The sequence below is a fragment of the Lichenostomus cassidix genome, chromosome 3, assembly GCF_008360975.1.
Source record: "Lichenostomus cassidix isolate B80296 chromosome 3, HeHo_3.0, whole genome shotgun sequence".
NCBI classification, from domain to species: Eukaryota; Metazoa; Chordata; class Aves; order Passeriformes; family Meliphagidae; genus Lichenostomus; species Lichenostomus cassidix.
Window position 1 is genome coordinate 29,173,723 of NC_139483.1, and position 24,570 is coordinate 29,198,292.

Genomic DNA, 24,570 nt, shown 5'->3' on the forward strand with positions numbered 1-24,570 from the left:
GTCTTGAAAGTGTACAGTGCTGGGGAATCCACCACTTCCATTGGAAGATTATTTCAATGGCTGACTGTTCTCATTGCAAAAAATTTTCCTCTTGTGTCAAATTGGAATCTCTCCATGAGTAACTTGTACCCATTACCCCCCACCTTTTCCACGTAAATTCTTGTAAAAATGGGGTCTCCATCTTCTTTGCAACCAATCTTCAAATATTGCACCATGATGATAAGGTATCCCCTAAGCCTTCCTCACTCAAGGCTGAACAAACCCATTTCTCTCAGCCTTTCCTAATTTGTCAGGCTTCCCGGTCCTTTGATCATCTTTGTGGCCTTTCCCTGAATGCTCTCCAAGTCTCTTCTGTATAGCAGGAACAAAAACTGAACACATTTCCTGCTTTGGCTTGACCAGCACTGAGTAGAGGGGGATGGTGACTTTTTTATCTCTGCTGCTTGATGCCGTTGTTGATGCAGTCCAGCATCCTGCTGACTTTCTTTGCTGCAGCAGCACACTGTTCACTCACACTGAGCTTGCTGTCCACCGGGATGCCCAAACCCTTTTGCACAAAGCTGTTCCCCAGTCAGGTAGATCTCAGCTTATGCTGCACTCCTAGATTATGTTTGCCCAGGTGCAAGACCTTACATTTGTCCATGTTGAACTTTGTAGGGTTCTTGTTAGTCTGCTCTTCACACACACTATTCAGATCTTCCTGCAGGGTGGATCTCCACTTTCCCACTCAGCTTGGTGTCATTGGCAAATTTTGTCGGGGTACATTTGATCCCATCATCCAGATTATTAACATATATATTAAATATGGAATCAAAAGAATTCAGAAATTATGTGACAAATACCAAGAAAGTAAAAGAGCACAAAGCATCATGCAGAGAACTGTGAGGAAAAAGCATATTCTCTTTCATTATTTTATGGGCTGCACAAAAAAGACACAGTTTGACAACATGCCTGCTACGAATAGAGTTAATATTTCAAAGTTCTCCACTGAACAGTCTTTACATGGAAGTATCTTTTATGCAGCTTCACTCTTAGACAAGCACTCAAAGACAGGCATTGACTCTGAAAATCAGAAGGAAAGGCCCAGAATCTGAAGAGAAGACATGGAAAGACATTCTACTTTAAGGACAGAAGCAAAAATCAAAAACACGATGGAAATAATGGGAGAGAATCATTGAGTATATCCCCATTCCAAAAAAATTAACCTGTTTTAAAAAGAAACAAAATTTCTATGTATGTAAAAGAATAAGTACAGATTATGTTCCAATATGAAAAAAGTGTCCTAGAAATAATTTCTGTAAGCTTTAGTTTTATTTATATAGTGAGCAAGTGTGTACCTTTCTTAAAAGCTGTCTAAATACATCCAGAACTCGTTCAGCTTCTTGAAAGAAAGTTTCCAGCGTCACAGATGACCAAGTCAACATGGTAAGCCCTTGCCTCAACACACTTTCCATCTAAGCATAAAGATATAATTTAATAAAAAAATAACCAACAGAATCAATTAAATGCCATTATTATTAGAATCATTATCATTGCTTATAAAACAGAGTGGTGTGCAAGGGAGGTCACAAGTTTCCAACAAAAAATATCAAAGAAATTTATGCAATAGGAAGGAAGGGGAGGGTAGTGCATACTACAGCCTCAGGTTTTTGTTTGTCACACTTCTGTCCAACTTTGTAGTTATATAAAACTTACACAAACTCTGTAGCCTTTTGGTGTTACTACTTGCAATCAAAATGGGGAGAGTTACTTAGAACAGTCACAAACTCACACTTGTGAATGTCTGGCAAAACAAAATGGCTTGTGGTATAGATTTCTGCCTCTCCAATAAAATTGTACCTTTAGTGTGGCATATAACATCATAGTGTAGCATTCTACACCACTGAAGAAACTCAACTCACAAGGCTATTAATTCTCTCCACGCAAACTTCCATGCTAAAGCCAGAGATTTGTGGAGTTAAATAGATTGCAAAGACCATTTTTTTTTTGTTCTACTGATCTTATATCTCATAGGCACTAAGATTATCTGCTTGTAATACACATTATTTGAGAACTGTATGAGGGTTTCAAAGTGCAAATTTCTACCCTTAAAGGTCTTAGGAAAATTCATGAAGTTCACAACATGCAGATCCATGTTTTAGAATTATAAATTATTACTAAGTTATTTTAACTTCTTATGAGGTATACTGAAGTGCATGTAACAATACCAACCTTTTTCATTTTTGGTGTCAGCAGATTTACAAAAATGTTTGGTGTTTCTTTACGCAAGTCTTCATAGGACTGGACAACACTCTGTTGATTATTAGAAAGGGTTGTATCAAGCAGATTATTTCAAGCATTTCTTTACTGAGGCAAATAATTTGTCATACAATCAAATCATCAGAAAAAGACATTGAAGGCAGCACAAGGCTGTATTTGAAAGCAACTGTAGAATATTGCACAGACATTGCATACCTATAAACAACATTTCTGGCATGTAAACAATGCGTATTATGCTATAGAAAAAGGAATGAAAGCCACATTCATGCAACAGTTTCTTAAGGCACAAAGCCAGAAAAACTATGATGGTTCTCCAGAAATAATGACAACTTGAGCTTTAGTGACCATAACTTGCAATACCCTCTTAAATTTGAGTATCATGTGCTTTAGATGCTTAAATCAGGTGTGAACTCAGTTTTTAAATGGCCTCTTGTCTTATGTCACACACACACATGCAGAAATCTTGTGTGATACACCTCAGCCCCAAGATATAGGCTCCTTGAAATAACACTATATCAGATACAGTAGGTATAACAAATGTAACTTCTCTTGCAGGTAACCAGTGAAATTTTTCACATTTTTGTGGCTCACCATATCTTCCAAACCAGACTAACTACAATCTTTCTTGTCAAAAACTCTGTAAAACTGCATCTTACTGACTTTCAGATAGTGAAAAATTTTGGTATAGCTTTCATTATTTCATGACCAAAGTATACTTAGTGTGCCATTACGTACATATTTAAGATATATATTATGATATATATAAAATATAAATACTTATATTTAAGTATTTACCAGTCCACACAGCATTTAGCAGATGGTTTTCAAATGCAATCTTCTGTGTTCACCTGTGCATTCCACAAATTTACCTTTAACTACCTCTTACCCAGATTAGTCAGTTAATAGATTAGTTAATCTTTGACTGTAGAAAACAATTCTATTATAAAACATATTTTCTTTTTAATTTTTTTAAACAGCAATCATGATACTTTTCAAGTTTACCTCTAACTGCAACTTGGTTGATTTCAGTTTATCTTCTATTATTGCTATCTTGATTGCTTGCTCTGGTACTTCCAGACCTAGCTTTATCATACACTTGGTCTCTCGCACAACCTCTAGAATTTGGGGATCAAAATTAACCAGGAACTTTTCGGTTTTAGGGTGCCGCACAAATATCGTGGACTGTAAGGCTGTAAAAACATTCTAGTATCAGTTTCTAAGACAAAAAATTGTTTCTATTCTATAATTATTATGAAATTCAGATTTCTAATAGTACTATATAGTGATTAAGTATGTATGGCTAATTGTGAAGTAGCTAAATGTTGTTTTCAGTTAAAGAAAATATACAGCTGACTTCCATCACATTAACTTTGTGCCTTTCTCGTCATAAACTAAACAAGCCTCAGATCCAGTCTTATTTTTTCACGATTTTTCTCAGCCCAAGTTAAAAAATTATGAAATTAATTTTCTAAGGACACAGAAATGCAGCACTTGAATATCAAACATTTCTAGGCATTAAGAAACGTTTGTCTTTAGAGGGACTGGGGCAATACAACTGTATGAGCTATTATACTGAAAAGAAAACATAAATAATTATTAAATAGTACACATAGAGAATTTAAATGCCCAAGTTATCTGTGCCTTAAACTTGTGTCACTGTCACTGTTACTGTTTACAGTCATCTGTCAAACAGTGTACCAAATCTGCAATCCTCTGCATCAAAACCAAGTGTCAAGGTCAGCAAGGCACCTAGACTGTATTACTGAGCCTACTAACTGGATCATGATTAAGTTGCACATTTTAAGAATAAATGAGGCTTAAAAAAATATCTGATTTGATTTGTGTTGACTTACCATTCAACAACAGTTTAAAGAAGCAAGCATATATTTAATTACTTACGATATTGTAATTGTGACATTTCCTTCATCCACGCATTATGATAGACTATCTCAAACTCCACCAATACATATGCAAGTTTGTTGTATGACTGAACAACCTCTTTACCTTCAGGACTTGCCAAGATTTCCGAATGTTTCTATTAAAACACAGTACATGCAAATTAAAACTATATCCAAAAACACCCACACCACTTGGGTTTTTCTCAATTTAACTCTTGTCCATACATAGTCTAAGTTAATGTTATGAATTATACTGACAGAGTTCTTAAAAATTGTATGAAGTATTTATGATTCAAATTTACAGGACAATAAAGTCAGTAAGAACTTGTAAGGAATAAATACTAAATATTTAATACCCGTAAGAGCAATTACTTTAATATACTGTCATAAATACTATTAATTTACTTGAATATATTGTCATAATTTCATTGCAATTCACAGTGAAATGGATATTCAGTGCTACTCAAAATTGAATAACTGAAAATTTATTGTAAAAATTTCTTAATCAGTAATGATATTTATGCCTGTTTTCCTTGGAACAGATTTAACTGATCATTATTCACATCAGAGGGAAACAAGAAAGCGAAAACCTCTCTCACATAGAAGTTAATTTGGCAGGAGACCCTAGGTGCTCTGTAGGAGAGCATTCAAACATTTCAGGAATTCTTCAAGATCGTTTTCAACTGGAAGAGCCTAGTTTGTTCTATTCCAACACCACATCTTGGATCTACAACAAGGGTTACTGCAGAGCACTATACACTTACAAAGAAAAATGTAGCCTAGCATATAACAAGGGACATAATCATAACCAGAATCTTTATGATCCCTCTACTGAAGTAAGACAGTTCATTGTCACACAAAACACCTAATTTTTTGGCCCAACAACTTACATGGAAATAGCTGATTGGCTCATTTATCCTTCTGAATAGCTGTCTCACCCAAAATATCCTTCCTGCAATAGGTGGCATGTTCCGAGCAAGAGGAGGGTCATCTTTCTGAGTCTCATAAATCTACAGTAAGAATAACATCATTAAACACATAGATTGAAAAAAATTATTGAAATGTTAAACTGCTTTCTCTGGTACCACAGTTTCGTCCTCCTCTTAAACAGATTAAATCTGTGGGAAAACACACAGCAGTTCATGGAGAGAAGAATGTATTACTTCTCTGATTTGGTACAGTTCAAAGATGCACACATTTATTTCACTGCTGGTACCTTCTCCTGTCTTCACTTTCTCATGCTGTTTCTCGGTTGTGCTTACTTAGGACATGGTCCTGAGTACACCAAAAGGCATTGTGAACCCAGGGGCTGAGCAGCCAGTACTCAGGACCAAGTCTGACATCTGATTTTGAAGCCATCTGCTGTGAAAGAAAGCTGTTTAAGGAGGAGGTGTTCAGAAAACCCTTTTGGGGCTTTTCCTCCTTCCCTTGGGAACTGGCCTCAGGAGAGCCCAAGCTATACTGTTAACTGAGAGCTTTTTCCTGAATAGAAATGTCCACATAGCTCTTTAGACACATTCATCTCACCATTAGCTAACATCTCAGGATTTGGACTTAATAATTCTTGTGGGTCCCTTCCAAATTAGGATAATTTAGAATTCTACGATATGCACTTTTCTACTAACTTCTAATCAAAATGCAGGCATATACTCCTGGGTACACAGCCCATGCTTTTGTCTGTGCCCAATACGAGAAAAAAAAATGGTCACTGCTCAGTGAATGGCTGCATTACAGTAAAAAAAACCCAAAAAAACAAACCAACAACAACAAACCACAAAAAATCAACAAACCAAAAAACACCAAAAATTATAATGTATAAAATTTGCATTGACAAAGTATTCAATCACTTTAGAACCAGCACTGCAGCAGGAGCAAATTTTTATTAGAAAGAATTTGCTTGGCAAAGATGAAAGGCAATCCAATAATATCTAATAAACAGCTAGAACTAGTCAGTAGAATCAAGACATATTCTTTGACAGAAGAAAGGAGTATTTGTATCCACCCAGCTGTAGACCTGCAAACTCACAATGTGACAACACAGATTCTGTGATGACACAACTCTTCACTAACTAGCATGTTTTCTTAACTCTACACTGTCTCCTGCACAGTCCCAACCAGAGAAATCCAACTAGCTTCATGGTGAACTTGAGAGCAACTGACCGGGATAAAACCCTCTCAGAAAATGCACCTATTTTTCTTTTGCCTGGGAAAATGCAGCTAAGGGTGGGCTACATGATTTTTTAATGCAAGCAATGCTGCTGAATATCTGTCCATCTAATTAAGCCAGTAATTAGGGGTTCAGGGATTGTTATATACAGGGTGTAGGTAGGGAAAGGACACTGGAAAGAGTGATTCAGAGCAGCTTTGCTAGGCTGCAGTTTCAAGTCACTGTTTGGAGGAATAATTTCCTAGTAAGTGCAGAGTTTATAGATACTTGGCTCCTTGTGTAAACTTGTATCACCGATTTTACAAAATGTAAAGATCTAGAAAAAAAACCTTTTTCACCAGTCTGGTTTTCCAGATTTCCTTTATATTAATTGAAGAAAAAGAGTCATTTGGAGGGAATTATTTACTTCTTCAGGACACTCTATAAGACTGATCAGATTAACTCCAGAGCAATTCTTTCTTTCTTTCTTGAGTAGAAAGAGAATTTGGACATTTAGTTCTGATCCAGATGTTTATTTTACAAAGTAAAAGTGATATGAGCAGTTTCCAGAAGTTAATTCTCATTTATACTGCAGTCATGGTGCACTACAAAAATCATGAAAAATTACTTTATAATGAACATAAATTCAATTTACCTATATTTTACATGAATTTTATGCTGCCACAGAATTTTGATAATAGCTACTTATAAAAGCAAATTACTGTAGAAGCCTCACATAATAAAAAAATCCAAAAGATACATACAAGCAATGTACACAGCCAGTAAAGGGCATGCTTCTTTAAATTTAATTGATGAAGGAATAACAGAAAAGATTTTGGCTTAAAAAGTAAAACTGTAATGACAAATTTGCCTTCAAGAGCTATTGTGCATATTGCATTGCCCACACACTAAGATCTGTTTTCTGTAACAGGAAAATAGAAGTATGGTAAATTGAGAATTGGGAGTAAATTAGTGAAATAGGCAGAATAAATAAAAATTATATATATTAAAATGCTTGCTCCTATTTTAACATGGCGTTTACAACTTACTGAAAGGAAATTAAATACCTCTTTAGTAGTTTTAAGTTCTGCTATGTAATGTTGAAGAATAGAGCCAACTGTATGTGCTATTTCTTCTTGAAGGCATGGCATATTCAGCTTTTGAAACCTGTATTAGTTTAGAAGAAAAATTAGTAACCCAGAAATTTTAGAAAAATTTCCAAAATAGTAATTTTTAAAATTTATTTTGGAGTGTATGAATATTACATATAGTGAAATAAGCAAAACCCTAGGAAATTATTTTGAATCTGGAAAACTTTTTTGCTTTGAGGAAGTTTAAGCAAGTAAAAAATCTCTGTCCTGGTGGGTATTTTGGTTGTTGTTGCTTAGCATTTTCCAGGCTTTTCCTTTAGTATCCTCTTGTATATCAAAATAATCTAATGCAATTAAGAAATACAATATATTGATTCCTATCACAAAGCTAAAATAAATATTCTATCATGATTACATGGTTTAGAATATCAGTATTGAAAAATTCTGAATTAGGCTCTTTGTTCTAAAGTCTGCTGTGTTGTTTAAATTGTGCTAATCACTGATTTCATGCTACTTTAAAATATTTTAAAAGATAGTTTTCAATACCTTTGAAGTAACTGAAGTGACTTCTGTGCAGACACAATTTTCCGAAAACAGTTACGCATAAAAATCTGTAGCTGTCCCTAAAGAACATATAATTCAGTAGGGTATTTCTGGTCAGAGAACAGTATTTTGATGATATTTTCTTAACATAGTAGCATTTGAAATTGTTATTACTTAGAGGACAAAATAGAAGCCTTCATCAGTCTATGCTTAATATAATCAAGAGTTAGCTAGTTTCAATCAAATAATCTCTAAAATGTCATACAATTCTATGCAATAAACAAATTAGTTGCAGCTTTGTTCTGCTCAAGATCTAACTACATTTCTTCAGGCTAATGAACGACTTTCACATAGATCATTCTCTCAGGTCTCATATTTTTTGTCATTTTGGCTGCAGAGTGACAATCATCTGTGAGGACTGTTTGATATATTTTACACTTTCCTTTGAAAAAAGGTGAAGGAATAGAAAAAGCCTCCTCCACACAAACAAACTCCATGCTCTTTGGAAAAACAATGTAGCCTATTCACAATCCAAAGTCTCACTGACATTTAGTTTGATAGATTCTTCCCCAAGTTAGCTATAAAAAGTTATGATATTACTTACCTCTAAACGTTCAACTTCTGTCATGAATTTCACAAAATCCGTATCAAATTCTGTTACTTGTGGATCAAGGTTGTCATATGGCTTCTTTTGAAAAATGTGGTAGATATTTTTGAATTTTACTGCCATAAGATCTATACCTTCAATTGCACATAGAGTCAGTGCATTAAAATGCTGTTCTACAGCTATCATCTCCATTATCTGAAATAAAGATATTACATTCATGCTCTCAATGAATTATTTGCTATTTCCTCTATAGACTAAAACCTGAGTAAAATAAAATAAACAGCCACTCCTCCAGCTACTGCATTCACAAATGTGTTGTTTCTGAACCAAGTATCTTCAATAAAGTAAGGTTAATTCAGTTTTCAACATCAGTTCTCACCACAACCCAACACAAAGTAAAATAATCGTTGTTATTCTTAATGATAAATTATATTTATGTTTTAATTCTAGATCCAGTAGGATAATATGGAAAAGGAGATAAAACATGGCATGTACATACTGATGACAAAAAGATATTTCAAAGAATAAAAAAACCCAACCCCACAGATTAGTATGTATACTGAGTGATGAAGAAATACATCAAAGACTCGCAGAATTCCTACCTTGTGATAATTATCATCTTATTCCTTGTCTGACCTTATTCTGCACCAAAAAACACCTATTATCTTTTCCACACAAATCCTAAGAATGTTAGTTTAAAATTCTTTCACTGCATTACCAAGCTAAATGTTAAGACCACACCAAGCAGCAGAATCATCTGAAGAATTGTGTTTGGCAGTAAACAGGAGCTTTTAATGTCATTCAAAGCAAGAAAAATGCGTTACTTTTTCGCATAATTTTAAACCTCCTAAAATAATAATCGAAGTCTAGATCAATCAGGTTATTTCTCTCCACTCTACAAGAGAGAAATTGACAAGTTTAGAAGGAAATTGTGAGGTAATTGCATAAAGCATTGGGATGACTTAGTGAAAGTGCCTAATTTCTCCGAATAGAGAGTTACAAACCCCTTGACAGGATGATTAAGAGCATGTGTGTTAGCAAGTGTCCACTTTGTGAACTGTTCTTTGGAGAGAAGCTTCTTCTTCGCCAATAATAACACACAATATACTCACTTTTTCTAATCTCCTACAAAAAGCTTCAGATTTTCCAAAAATGTACATATCAGATACTTCAAGTGTCTTTTCTCCTAGATGTCCTGAAGTCCCTTGTGTAGCTTCACGAAAGCTTTTCTGATATTCTTTCAACAGACATATGCATTCCTAAAAAGTGAAGGAATAAATACCATACTCAGTATGCTATGCTTATGAGCAAGAGACTAGAGAATTCATACCTACTGACATTCCAAAGTCATTAGTTATCACTTAACCTAGTTTCAATCAATGGGCAACAACAACCTAAATACAGCAGTTTTCTTTCACTATCTGTAAAAAATGTTTGCAACATAAGAACATACAACAGTACAGTACAGTGAACCAGAGGACAGTGGTGAATGGTGCTGCATCCAGTTGGCAGCCAGTCAGCATTGTCCCCCAGGGATCAGTGCTGGGCCCAGTCCTGTTTAATATCCATGATGATGATCTGAATGAGGGGATGAGTCCACCATCAGCCAATCTGCAGATGTGGGTGCCAGCATTGATCTGCTGGAGGGTAGGAGGGCTCTGCAGAAGGACCTGGACAGGCTGGATCAATGAGCTGAATCCAGCAATCTGATGTTTAACAAGACCAAGTGCTGTGTCCTGCACTTTGGCCACAACAACCCCCTGCAACACTACAGGCTGGGGACAGCACGGGTGGAGAGCCACCAGGCAGAAAGGGTCCTGGGGGTCCTGACTGATGGCAGACTAAACATGAGCCAGCAGCGTGCCCACATGGTCAAGAAAGCCAATGGAATCCTGGCCCATATCAGCAATTGTGTGGCCAGCAGGAGCAGGGAAGTGATTCTTCCCCTCTATTCTATGCCTTTTTGGGAAGATAGGAACTCAGTAACTGAGCTCTAGAAAAGGAGAAGGTGGGAATGAAAGCATTGGCAAGCAGTATCCCCAAAGCTGCACGTATTTTGCCATAGCATGTTGCATATGCCTAATTTGCTCTTAATAGTTCACCATCAGATGAAGAAGAGGAAGACTATCTTAGCACTGAACTTTCATGATACGCCAAGGAAATCTTGTATTGGAAGGAACTATGGTAAAAAGGTCAGGGTCTATTTAAATACCAGATTTCCCATGGTAGAGGAAGATGGTAGCATATCAGAAGTATACCCTCCTCCATGTCCCCTCTTCCTCAAGATGCAAAAACGTGGAATATTAATTCCTTGGCTGAATATATGGTGAGAATGCCAATTCCAAGGTCAGTGACAGACCACGCTGATAAAGATAAGGCCATTCTAATTTCAACAATGCCCATGGGCTAAGAATTGGGAAAACATTCAAAGCATCATGAAATAAAAAGAGCCAAGGGGTGTGAGGCACTTGGTACATATTAATATGGACTTCCTCGTGATATCAACAGGTACTCAATAGGTTCCAGATGCAAATAATAAACACCAAAATACAAACGTTAATTTTTCCAATGACTATTGGTGTGTCCTGTTCCCAGACTCCACTCAAGCCACCGTCCGTAATATATGCTTTACATGTTGTGACCATTTGATTTGTAACCTAGGGTAGACAAATGCAGAAAAGTAGGTCTCAAGCTTAACAGGAAATTTGCTTGTTTCACAAAATCTAACAAAATTCTCACATGAATGTTTTAATACTATCAGATTTGGAATAAATTTCACCTGTGAAAATAATAGTGGCTAAATAATATATGCAATATACATAAAGAACACCCCATAAAAACCCCAAGAACACTCCCAGAAGTATATTTAAGTCCCAGGACATATATGTAAGTCTTATAAGTTCAGCAATAAAAACAGAATATTATCAGTCATAATTCAAGAACAAATAAGATTTATTGAATTCCAACTATTCTTCGCTTACATTGTTATCTTCACACTGTGCAGCACTTATTTAAAGACTGCCCTTAAAGAAATTTGTATCTTAGCAGTATGTCTTTATCTTGGTTTCCCGTGGCTATAAAAAGGAGAAAACATTCTTCTACTTCTCAGCCACAAAAATCCAAAGTTAGTAATCACAGAAAGAGTATGTGCTGATATAGAAGACATATCACAGAGAACAGCTATGGGTAGATTTTTTTTTTGTCTATTAAAAAATATGAACAATTCAAAACAGTTCTCCTGACATGGGAGTACTTAAAAACTGTAAAGCAGTTCTTAAGTATCCCTAACTGAAAAGAGACTGAAAACATGCTTTGCCATGACAAAGCAGCCTCAAACTTTAAGAAAATGACTAATGAAGTTGGAGATAGAACCTCCAGTGTCATTAAGATGATTATTAGGTGGAAACAAAGAATAAAACGCTGCATTAAAACACATATTTTCCTTGCTATTTCTTGGCATAGCTTCATGTAACCAGTTAGTAGCCTCTGTAATGAAATACTCACTCCCTTAGACCACTAAATAATAGATGCTACCAAGAGTCAATATACAAGCATGCAAAATCCCATTATATGATAGGCAATAAATACCTAATGTGATACATGGAAAACAGCTGCAGCCATTAATAGATTCAAAAAGCACATACTTCTTAATATCCTAGTTTAAATTGAAATTTAACAATACCTTACACTAAACCCTGGGGTGTTAGGAAAAAAACAAGTTGTGTACTACTGTGAATTTCCCTGGTATGCTTGCTGCAGGTGTGTGGTTTAGTTATGAAGGATTTCTTTGTTATAAAGCCATTATACAAACCATCTTTTCATGCAGTGAATACCTGGATTTTGCAAGAGACATTGGTAAAAACACATAACTGATCTTAGTTTTCTCTTTAAAGAGGGAAAGTTTATGATCTGAAATTCAATTAACTTTTCAAGTATGACTTGCTTCAGAAAACAAGAACCTTTTGAATTTCAAACTTTTTGGAGGAGCAGCCTAGTCAGATTGATGGCCATCTGCCATCAGGTCTTCAAGGCTGTGAATAAAAGAACCTTTGCAGATTCTGTGATTTAGGAAACAACTGATCAGATTAATTCAGATCAGAAGATTAATAAAAAATACTAAAAAATTCACACTGATGAACCAAGAATAAGAACAAAGTTCCCTTCAGAAGAGAAGTCCGTAATCCAATTTTAATCCTGTTGTGATCAAGAGAGTTCTCGACCTTTCCCATGCAGAACCCCATTATTTATTATCATTTTAAAACAAATGTTATACTGATTTAAACAAAACTAATTTTTCTTCTGAAAAATCACACAATTTTTATAATTATAATTTTGCTTAATACACTTACCTTTATAAGCAATGATGTAATTCTCTCAGAAGTGTTGTAATATTTTGAAACACGGTAAATCATGTGTACAGCCCTTATCAAGTTTGGTATGGCCTGTGTCATTAATACCTCAAAGCAGAGTTCGAAGAAGAAAATTTACTTACTATTCTTAGCAACTATATTTCTGTTCTATTGACAACTTCTAAATTTCATCTTTCCCTAAGACACATGAATCAATCTTTAAAATGTTGCCATGGCATCTTACCAAAAGTTTTCTTATAAAAAAAGACTAACCATGCTCAATAATGTTTCAAATCTCAAATAACAAGAACAATAAATATGTTTGATCATTGGCTAATAACTCAGATTAAAGATGTTACAAGATAAGTGTAATATGCTATTTTGATGAACAAAATTGAACACTGATTCAAAATGTACAGGTTGAATTTTTTGGCACAATAGCAAGTATTTTCTGACAGCAATTGTCTGTGATGAGTGCTTTTGTTTTCCTTCAGGTGGGGCTGCTAAATGTACTTTCATTGTGACAACAAGCTTTACATAAAATGTTTCATTCAGACATTTCACAAAACTCATGAAACAATTGTCACAATGTTAGTTTCATTAACAAATGACTAATCCATTCAACCATCATTTGAAACATCTAAATCTTTCACGTATTTTGTGAAATCAGTGTTCATATGAAAATCATTCTGTGACATTACATGAAATTGGTAGCTCAAATACTTCCGAAGTATTTTGGTGGGGGGAAGGGGGGGAAGTAAAACATTCTTTAACATTATCAGGGACTTTTCAAAGTTGCAATTCAGAACATCAAGGAGGTAATTTTGGCTGTCAGCCCTCAATGGAGAAGCCAAGCTCCTGCAATTAACTTTAAGTTGCAAACTCAAACTGAACTTGTAAATAGACATAGCAGGCATTTGCATTTAGCAAGAGTGTAAAAGAAATGCTATATGGTATAAAAACAACCATCTGTGTCCATGTTGTTCATCACCAACACCACTCCTGAAATGGAGCAAGGAGACTCTGAGTCTATCGGTTTTCTTTTTCAATCCTTGACAGAAAATAAAACCCTGCATACAGGACTGTGTAGAAATTTCTCTGATTCAAAGCCTCAAGTTAAATGTTGAGTCTGAATTTTCGTATATTAACCTACTTCAGCTACAAATGTCACTGTGTGATACTGCATACACCAAATGCCATATTTTATGCGCACAAAAAATATCATCATAAATGCATATGTACTCCATTCCTTATTCACTAATATATAAAACACTTTTCCATACCAGATACTAAATTCAACTCTACACAGAGTGAAGATCTTTTTTAAACAGGATATATTTAGCTTGGAAATCATTGTTGTCAAGCTGAATATCATAGAAAATCCTACCTAAATTAACTTGATGTCTGGAACATGATTAAACAGAAATTCAGATGCATCCAAATTGTTCCAGATTAAACAAAGAACTCTAATGAACTATCCTGTATTCGTAGAATTATGAACTCTTCAGTGGGTTTCCACACACTAATGTCTGTCTTTGTTTATGATACAGAGAATTTTATCTTCATAACACCTATGAAGTGGCTCATATTATGGCTTGGTACCTGGCACCCTCTAGTGATACCTTCAAGAGCTGAAGATAAGCAGTTTAGTAATACGGTTTATCACACTTGTTTCTTGTACTATTCCATGCAATATGAGCTCTATGTCATATATGATCAGAGTCCTTTTGCTTCCCCTCAGTTAAAACTTTGTAATAGGATCCTAAGCTGTCAGAAATTCAAAAGAAATGCAACACTTCCTGACAGAGGGCAGGAGGCATATAGGACCAAAACAGGAAGGACTCAAAACCAAAGCAGAATAAGCACTATTTTTCTAGGGTATTTACTCCATTCATCCTATTCTGCAACAATCATGAGGAAAATACACCTGTTAAAATTATTCATAGTTATTATACCAAATAACTAATATCTTGAACTAGAACTGAATTGTGTGCATGGACAACCAATTATTTAAATTCTGACTGGCTGGTACTTCTGCCAACAGAAGCAGGTAATGCTGTATTCTATATTAAAACATTTTTTTACCCATTCAGGACCTCATTAGGTTTCATTATTTTCTATATAACTGACATTTTGGTACTTTGGTTATAATTATGTGATCATTGACACATATGGAATTTTCAGGATAAGACATATTTGGAGATTTGTGCATTATGAAATATACCTGGTTTAATTGCTTTTACAAACAATACCAGAGGCAGGACTGACTTCCTAGGAAATCATATGTATTTATGCTTATTTATTAAATACATATTTCAAAAGGCTATATTTTATGAAATACGTAATGAAATGATGCCTCAACATTTAGATTGACAGGGTTTTAGAAAAAAATCAGAAAAGTTAGAAATGTAAATTAGAAAAAATTACTTTTAAGTAAATATAAGGAAGGAAAGATTTATTTTGCTCTGGGATTTCTATGTAAATACCTAAATTATGCATAAAGAATGGTGAAAGGCATACTTACAACATCAGCACTATAAAGTGGCTGACAAACTTTTTCAAGTGTGCTTAGGTATTTCACATTATCCTTTGCTTCATTTGCTGCATCTGTGATTTTGCCATCTAATTCTTGCCATGGCTAGTGGGAAAAGAGTACTGTGAAAAACTTCATACATAATGAACTATTTCTTTAACTTGTACTCATTTGCCAGAAGTAAACCTTGGTAGATGAATTTTTAAGAGGCATTGTCAAAGCAGGCAATAAAAGTTAATTTATTGTATTTATTATATGTATTATATATTTTATGTTCATTTTTGGTTGTATCCCTGAAATGTCTTGTTCTTTGCCTGAGTACATTCAGCACACCAGAACCATACCTAAATTTTCCTCTTTTCATTCTCCTTGGCAAATCTCTCTTAGATGCAATAGAAAAAAACCCCAAGATCATAAGCTTTGCCTACCACAGTAAAAAACAGCATAAAAAAGAAAAAACATATTACCTTTAGTGTTTTAGAGTGTGTAACTTTCAGAACACTAATAGCAGCTTTACAGTTTTGTCCTTTGATCTGTTCGATAATAAAGTTCAATTTAGCAGATATATATTTCCAGTTCTCCAGTTCAGTCAGTGGACCTGAATCCTTAGTTTCTCTCCTTAGCTCCTTACTCTCAGTCAGAACCTGCAACCCATTAAAAAAAAAAAAAATTAAAAAAAAAATCAAAGGTCTACTACAGTGAAAAGACAAGTCATTATAGAGAAGAAACACTTGAGGATACTCACTTAAAAAGGAACAAGCTTGCAGTTACTGACACATGAAAATGGTTCCCATTTGGAAAAGAATTCTAAGTCCAAATTGGACTTAATCATACTCTTAAACTGAAATCAAGGCAGTTAATGCATATGTTCAACTGCTGTCATACCCTGCATGAATATTAGCATATACACATATGTCCTTCTTTAATAAGAATCTATTGATTGAAATGCACCAAATGTAACTTTATTTGTCCAGGACTCCAAGAACTAGTTTAATAAAAATAATAGCTATCAGTCATATATGTACGCATTTGCATATTGATAAACGTGCAGTCAGCTCTTTTTTACATGTCGTTTACATTTTTATTCTTGTGAGCGAAACACACTAATTATAGTATGCCTTACAAGTAGAGTATGTCCCTGCCTGCACATATTCTGTATTTTAACAAAGGATTCTCTCTCCTGCATGGAAGTCTCAGACACTATTGTCTTGGATAATTGAGACCTTAGCATGCAAGGCTTACCACAGGATAAAAAATGCTCTGCTGGGCCTGATCAAAGATCTTTCTAAGAGCAGTATTTCCCACCACGAGTGGCAGCAGAAACTTCATAGGTAATGAACAGTTAGGTATGCTTTATATACATATGTGGTCCTCACCAGCGTTCTTAGTCCTGCAACCCTCTGTTCTCTTCTTACTCTTTGTGTATTAAGTATTCAGAAACTCTTATTCTTGCTAGACTGTAGATTCCTAGAGATAAGGACTATCTACTTAAATTCACTTGTGCATAGAAGCAAAGCACTCAACTTGGGTGGAGATGCAGCTGAAGCTTTCGGGCATATCTTACATATAAGTTGTAAATATCAATATATATTCATGCTGAATTGATGTGTCAAAATAACAACTTACCTCTTCAATTTGTCTATACCATATCATAAGTACTTTCTCCAGCTGTTGAACCAGCTCATGATTGTCAGCAGCTGCAGTTATTTTATCAAAGGTCTGGAGTTCAGAAAAATCAATGTGATCTACTTTTTTCAACTCCACTGTTCCATCAACGCTTGCTGCAGCACCTGAGAAAAGGGCAATTATAATATAGAACCAACTAAGGCTTTAAAATAAATTTCTACCAGTTAAACCAATTTAAACTTGAAAATATACATCTGCAGTGAGAGCTGTTTCAATATAATAGCACTTTACTGCGCTCACATAAAGCAGAAAATTCTGATTTTAAATGCAGTGGTCTTCCTTAAAAGTAACGCATCACTGTTTTCTCAAGAAAATAATCTACCTATGTATATACCATGCAAGTAATTGATAATTTTATTTTTACTTGCAGAATGTGAAAAGTTCCTTATCTATGCACTACTGCCTTTGAATGGAAATCCTTAACTCCAGTTTGTGTCCTAAATGCAATGCTTACCTCCTAAAAAGGAAATATATTTGTTAATTGTTTCCAAAAAATTCTGTTTGACTTTTGTATCCTCTTGGCTTTGACCTAAAGAACCCCAATTACTTGTTTTGAGGATAGCAGGGAGAAAAACCTTTTGAATTATAGCCTTAATACCACGTAGGAGACCATCAGTGGCATCCAAAACAGCAAAGTAAATTTCCTGCAATGTAAAAAAAAAGGATTGTTATCACAGCAGTAACTTACACTAGAGACAGCATTATAAGTTCAGTGTATTTTTTTAAAGCATTCCAATATGCCAAAATAAGCTTTAATTTAAGAAGAGAAAATAATTACAAAAGATGCCTACAGTGTGCTCATAAGATAGTACTTTCAAAAGAAAAGGGAAGTCAATAATTATTTAACACAGTTTTTAAAAGCTGTCAGGTTTTGCTTTTGTTACTTCAATTATTTCCCTATCACATAGAGTTTGGAAATTTTTAAATACTAGAAAGATGTCTCCACCCACAATTAGGTACTAATTAATGAAATGCAAGTAGCAAAAAACTCTCTGAGTATTTATATCTGAAATTATATTAGAGGCAAATAACTGACTGAATAGATAGTACTTTGAATCAGGTTAAAATTTTTCCCACTCTCTAAAACAAAACTTGACAAGGTCTCACTATTTCTAGTATTCCAGTATTTTAAATGTTCTTCAAATAAGCAAGTATTAACATACATCTTGTAACAAATTTCCTAGAACATAAATATTCTTTCCTTATCCTTCAGCATTTGGAATTAATTTGGAAGGCATCTGATGCAAAAGCAGTATTTATGACCAATATTGAGGCTCTTGATAAAGACAGACCTTGTATCTCACTTCTAATAGTGTTTTTTTTCTCTTTCACCTTCTTAGCTTTCAAAAGGAATGCAATATTTTAATATGAAATATAAAGAATGTAAACTAATAATGGATGTTCTATCTGAAGAATTTGAAATAATACTAATTACAAGTTACATATGTAAAATTACTTGTTCTCAATTTACAGTCCCATAAGTACTGCCCAAATACTGAGATGTGTAGCTACGAAGAATAATGAAGCCCACGCTTACATAAGAATTTGTCTTGTAAACCAGAAAAGCTCATGACACATAATTTACATAGGATAATTGTGTATTTCGTATTTTATCAAAGACATGTAAATCAGAAAGGTACGTGTAAACTTTTTGTCTCCTAGTATTTGCAATAAAGTCTTCTCTGTGTGTCCTTCTCAGATTTTAATCACAACTAAAATATACCTAGCAGCTTTAACCTCTTCAAAAATATCAAGGAAAATGAGAATTTAATCTAAATGATGATTTAACAATAATCCTGTAAGCACTAAGTATTTGCTGAAGCAATACAGTTATTCATTATTTACCCAAAATGGAGAGCAAAGCAGTTACCAGAAAATTTAGTTACATGAAAGCAGCAAAAAAAACCCCAAAAACCCAAAACCCAAAAAAACCAAACCCTCCGCCCCCCCCCAAAAAAACCCACCCTGCTTTTAAAAGCTTTTAGTTTTTAAAATATATGAGAGAGTACCTCATGTATATTTTTATCATTTATGGCAGTGTCATTCTTCTGGCGAATGAAAAATAAGCATAGTCCTATGATTTTGTCTGGTGTTTTCTCCACATAAAATTGCATCACTTTAGTTCCTTTTTCAACACGTGGAATTACTCGACCACACTCTGAAAGGAATTTCACAGGTATGACTCTTTTTAAAAGTGACGGTATTATAAAGTGCTTAAAAATCAATATAAGGATATAAAATTAAACATATAAATAGTTTGTTTCTTTTTTTTCTTTTTTTTTTGTAAGAGAACAAAAACCAGCATAAATTGTGACTGTAATTAATCAAACTATTAGAAATCTACACCACACATATAATGTGTATCTTAGAAACCTATTTTGGTGCATTGTAATGCACTGAAAAGGGAATTTACTCAGGCAATCATTTCTGGCAATCACTCACCAAACAATTAGCTGGTGAGTAAGGTACTTTGTTTCTTTTCATTTATCCTACAAAAAAAGATGTCAGGTCTAAGTGAGAAAATACAGGCTATGAGATGGCCTCAGATCCTCTGTGAATATATTCCTATGCAATTTGACAGCTCAATATAAAGTAAGGGAACAGCATGTGCAGTGATTAGAGAATCATAAGGGATTTCAGACATTAAATGATAATTCTGAACAAACCAAGCTTGTGAAAACTGAAACATTTCAAATATTTATAATAAATGCAAATTCAGAGACAGGTTTTATGAAAGTACTTTCTAATGGTCTGGGGGCAAAACTCCCATGTGAAAAAGTTACAACCAATTCAGTATTTCAGGAGACTTTCCTATAGCCTTCCTTCCAGGAATGGCTAAAATGGAGACCTTTTTTTCTAAACAATTTGACTTAAAGCAAACATTTAAAATATGAATCTTCAGTCTTCAGAGCAAAAGGTTGCAAAACTCTGAACAAGCAAAAGCAGATTTTATATACTCAAATAAAATGAACAATAGAATGCACCATTACATCTGCCAGTAATAATATTGCTAAACATTTACCTACTCCTCGTGGATCTCCTTCTTGATAGAAAATTTTCAATGCTTTTCTTCCTCCCTTGGCAAAAAAGGAAGCAATGGGATCCAACTGTTGAATCAAAGAGTGAATACTTGTTACTCAAGATATTTTTATATGACTTTAAGACGTGCAAAACTAATTTGGCCATGCTACTGTTTAGAGTACTGTTGACATGCAACGTCTATCCTCAAATATTATGAGAAAATCAAAAGCAACATAATAGATACTTCAAGTATTGCCTTAAGTACTGAGGCTGCACACACAGGTGACCTAGCTCCTGGTAACTATGCATTGAACATTTGTGAGTCTTGTCCAGAAACATGGAGACATCGGAGGATATTCTGTCACTCACAGAGATCTCCAAGCATCAACTTCATGTGCTTGGTCTCTTTCATCTCTTCCACGATGACAAAGGTTTTGCTGACCTCTGGAAGGACAGTGAGATCACATCTGAGGGAGACCATGCTGCCCCATAATTAGCTGGCTGGACCTGTCAATAAACTGGCCACCCTAAACCACGACAGGTCCCTAGATGTCCATTTTTATTTAGTCTTGTTATACCAAGGTGCTTTGGATAGTAAGAATGCAAAGCTTTGAAACAAGTACTGTGTATGGATTGTCATTGTGAAGAACTTGCCTAAAATTACAGCTAGGGTTTCCAAAACCTGGATTTTTCCACCTGCCCTAGAAAACTTGTGTGTCCTGGTAAAAGCAGGCTATGTGATTTAACAGGAAGTGAACAAAACTCTGAAAATCACTGCAAAAAGATCAGAAGATACTGAATGATCTGGTCAAAATGCAGCTTCTTTCACAGTCTCTGTAGTTATCTGTAAGGATGCCTAACTCAACAAGATGTGACTGGGCATTCAAAGTGTCCAACTGAAGGTCTCAACTGTGGTAGTGAGATCTCCTGTTTCCTTCCCCTCAAAAAAAAGGTCAGAAATCTAGAAAGCAAGTATGTCTGGAGATGCATCACCTGTTCAGGGACAAAGGATACACTTCTAGATGTGATACATTTCTTAAGGGCATGGCTTTTTTCCCCAAAATAAACAAATATTAAGGCTGAATCTGAGCAGTGATAGGAAAATGAGAGACATCCAGGTGGACAGAATCTAAACCCACTCTTGTGAGAAGACAACATTGTATGAAAACAAAAGAAGTAAAAGCAAGCCATCTCTAGAAGTGCATTTCACTTCTGTTACGAGGCACTAGTGAATAACAAGGCTAAAACTGAGAAAAATACATTAAAAAAAATCCACCCCCAAAATAGTGAAAAAAATGAAAATTGTTAGAGTGCCGAAAGTGAAGTGAAAAAAAAAAACAGGAAAAAAGTTGCTACTACAAAAAGCACTCCAGCTTGTGAGGAAGAGGAGGATAAACAGTAACTTTTGGGCATGTATGATTCTACACAGAAGATAAGACATGAGCTGTCCCTGAAGCTACTAATTCTGCAAAGAGCTTCTGTTTCAAGTCCATGTGGTACTCATACACTCACAGTGTGAATACATATGCAGGCTAATGCTTTGAAGGGCAAAACCTAACTCATGGATGCCAAAGACATATGTATATGGGAATTTATTAAATGACAACTTGCTGAGGGACAATTTTATGACACAGCCCCAACAGCCTAAACTGTTTATAAATAAACTAAAACTGGGAGCAGGAAAATGTCCAACCACAGAAACTTTTCAGATGGTCCTGGTTGGTGACAGCCAAAAAAACCCCAACCCAACCCAAGCAAAAATAAACAAACAAACAGAAAAACCCAAACCAAAACCAAATCTAAAAAAACCCCTCAATAACCCAAAATTTCTCAATTTCTCAGGTGTCTGGATTAGTCAAACTTGGTGCAGAACAGCAGTTTCACATGAAATTAGAATGATTTAAAATTATATATAATTTAGTAAATGTAAAAAAAGGACAATACTTAGCATACCTCTATATTGTATAAGGAGAAAAAACCCAAATGGGGCTAAGTACATTTTATGATATAAAAATATCAATAAACAAACAAAAATCAAACAAATTTGGATTAAGACTAAATTTGGCTTGTAACTGTACGACAGAAGTTCTAAGAATTGATTTGTTTGATCAAGGGAGATATTACCTGGCTGAGTTTTAAATGCTGAGTCAAATCTCTCTGACAAAAGTAACATCAGTCAGATGCAACAGCAGTCAAATAACAACTCAATCAGAGAAGTCAAGTCAATCCTTTTCACAACCACCATACTGAGTTTTGATAATCTATTAAAAGTACAGTTTAACTGTTTGATCCTCTTTGTTTAACCACCTTGAAACATCATGAAAGACAACACTAAAGACATAAAAATAATGAAACCCTTCAGAAGTCCCAGAGGTTTTGGATCTCTACACTCCACAAACCCACTTACCCTATACTCTACAAACCTTTAATCTTTTAAACATACAAACATAAATAAAGCACTCAAAACTGAAGTGGTTTAGTGGGTCTTTCAAACATAATTATAGCATTAAAAAGGTGCAGAATTAATATTATTTCTTATTACTAGCAACACTCTTAATTTTCAAAATGTTCCCATGAAGTTACACACTTTTGCAGAATCTTTGGAATTTCAGTGAGAACTTACTTAACGAACAAAAATTATCATAATTAGAACATAATAATGTCAGTCTGAGATGGATGAAAGTTATTGGAACTGGTAGATGTGATAAGAAACCCTTCGGCCAAAATAACAGCAGTATTTATATTTTCCTTGAGGTGAGAAAAATGAAAAAGCCACAATCAAAAACCTTGGGGACATCTGCAAATCTGCCAGGACACTTAGCTGAAAGATTTGGTCAGGTGTCCTTTCAGATGAATTGTGCACCTCAGTAATTACATTTTCTGGCAGAAACAGTCAAAATTATGGATAACACTTCATATCAAAGGGGTAATCTGCTACATATTTTACTAATAATCTAAATCAACAAGTATAGAGAACAGACTCACCGAAGGGACATCCAACATCATTTCTTCCACAGTTGCTAAGTCTAAGCCTGTCCTGGCACTGAGAACTTCAAATATGTATTTATATAAAGTATTAAGTTGTGATCTTCGATCTTCTCGTGCTCTTTCAAAATGAACCTAAAACATTAAACATGTCTTTCAAGCTAAAAATACACAAAGTAATCACAACAATGACCTGCTACTTAACTTGCAACTAATGCTGAAATCTACTGTCTGTATTTACTACATAAATGCCCTAATCTTTAAAAATATCTAAATTTTCAGAGGCTAATGAACAAATTATTAACTATGATTATAAGATGTGAAGTAAAATCTGAGGATATGTCAAGGAAAAAACAAGCATTAAGAATACTACAGTTAGATTTTAAGATTTTAATGTGACATTAACTGGTTTCATTGGTCATGATCAAAATTTCAATTTATTAAAACAATACAGAAAGGTTAAAAACATCCATTTAAAATGAAGTATCTCGGGTGGGTAAATATTTGCAGGACCTAAGCTGAGTACAGCTTTGCTTCAATGTAAATTTTTCTATTAATATCCCCTGCTTCCTACTTCTATTACTGTAACATTTTAAAATATTACAAACTTGGAAAAAATACTCACTTTCTGCCAGAAATAATTTAATAAAAGAACTTAGTCTAAACAAAAATAGAATAAATAGATTTAAAAAAAACAACAATTACTCTAAACTGAATGTAATAATCTGAGGAAAGAACCAGAAACTTATAACCTTTTTTGTTCTGAAACTTTGCACACTCGGAGCTCCACTAGGGCGGTAAAACTTAGACAAGCTTTGACTTTCAAAAGAAAGAGACCCCTGAGAAGAGGAAACGCTCCCTGTTCGTTGAGTAGGGTGAGATTTGGTGTCTCCAGGGGTTGAGGCTTTTCTAGTATTTTTTTTTTCCCCCTCCATTCTGCAATTAAAAAAAAAAGAAAAAAAGAAAAAAAAGATTATGTTTATAACAATCCAGACATTTCAAGTCTACCTTTTCAAGAAGACCACAGCATCTCCAGACTGACTTTCCAGGTAAATAAATTGAACAGTCTTATCAAGTCCTCTTCCAGTTCTTAAAATGCCAGACATTTATATACATTTTTATGATAGGTTACAAATGTCAAGATGAAGATTGAGGCATTTTTTAAAAACAATTTTTCATACATGTGCATTTTGTGGAGTGAATGCATTTCTATATAATAAATGTTTTCAAATATAAATAATTTCAGTGCATATCTGATTACTGAGAAATAGAAATGGTTTTGAATACAAATGACTTCTTTAAATTTACTTTTTAAAATATATACGTACATCCAGCAACTGACCTTACAAAAAGACTTGTGTACACAGAAGTTGCTTTTCTACTCAGTGTCCTATTACAATAATACTCAAGATAACTATCAACAATTTCTTAGTAGTCCATATGAGGCCTAAG

The 24,570-nt window shown here is 34.5% G+C and overlaps 1 protein-coding gene across 2 annotated transcripts in view; it reads right to left on the bottom strand.

Moving 5' to 3' along the window:
- The window catches only part of DNAH8 (dynein axonemal heavy chain 8), a 119,904-nt gene extending 95,853 nt beyond the window's left edge, over positions 1-24,051 (bottom strand). The window contains exons 1-19 of one of the 2 annotated variants that reach the window (XM_085055084.1): positions 23,871-24,051; positions 23,119-23,253; positions 20,135-20,219; positions 19,122-19,270; positions 17,567-17,756; positions 17,053-17,216; positions 15,894-16,070; positions 15,418-15,531; positions 12,894-13,001; positions 11,100-11,201; positions 9,657-9,803; positions 8,542-8,739; positions 7,941-8,017; positions 7,371-7,470; positions 5,048-5,167; positions 4,159-4,294; positions 3,262-3,449; positions 2,212-2,292; positions 1,338-1,454 (exon numbers count right to left, since the gene is read on the bottom strand). In XM_085055084.1, the coding sequence (XP_084911210.1) occupies positions 1,338-1,454; positions 2,212-2,292; positions 3,262-3,449; positions 4,159-4,294; positions 5,048-5,167; positions 7,371-7,470; positions 7,941-8,017; positions 8,542-8,739; positions 9,657-9,803; positions 11,100-11,201; positions 12,894-13,001; positions 15,418-15,531; positions 15,894-16,070; positions 17,053-17,216; positions 17,567-17,756; positions 19,122-19,270; positions 20,135-20,219; positions 23,119-23,139 (2,274 nt within the window). In that variant the 5' untranslated portion in view covers positions 23,140-23,253; positions 23,871-24,051. The remainder of the gene's footprint in view (positions 1-1,337; positions 1,455-2,211; positions 2,293-3,261; positions 3,450-4,158; positions 4,295-5,047; positions 5,168-7,370; positions 7,471-7,940; positions 8,018-8,541; positions 8,740-9,656; positions 9,804-11,099; positions 11,202-12,893; positions 13,002-15,417; positions 15,532-15,893; positions 16,071-17,052; positions 17,217-17,566; positions 17,757-19,121; positions 19,271-20,134; positions 20,220-23,118; positions 23,254-23,870) is intronic. The other variant, XM_085055083.1, reaches the window with a different exon arrangement.
- Between the last annotated feature and the right edge of the window lie 519 nt (positions 24,052-24,570).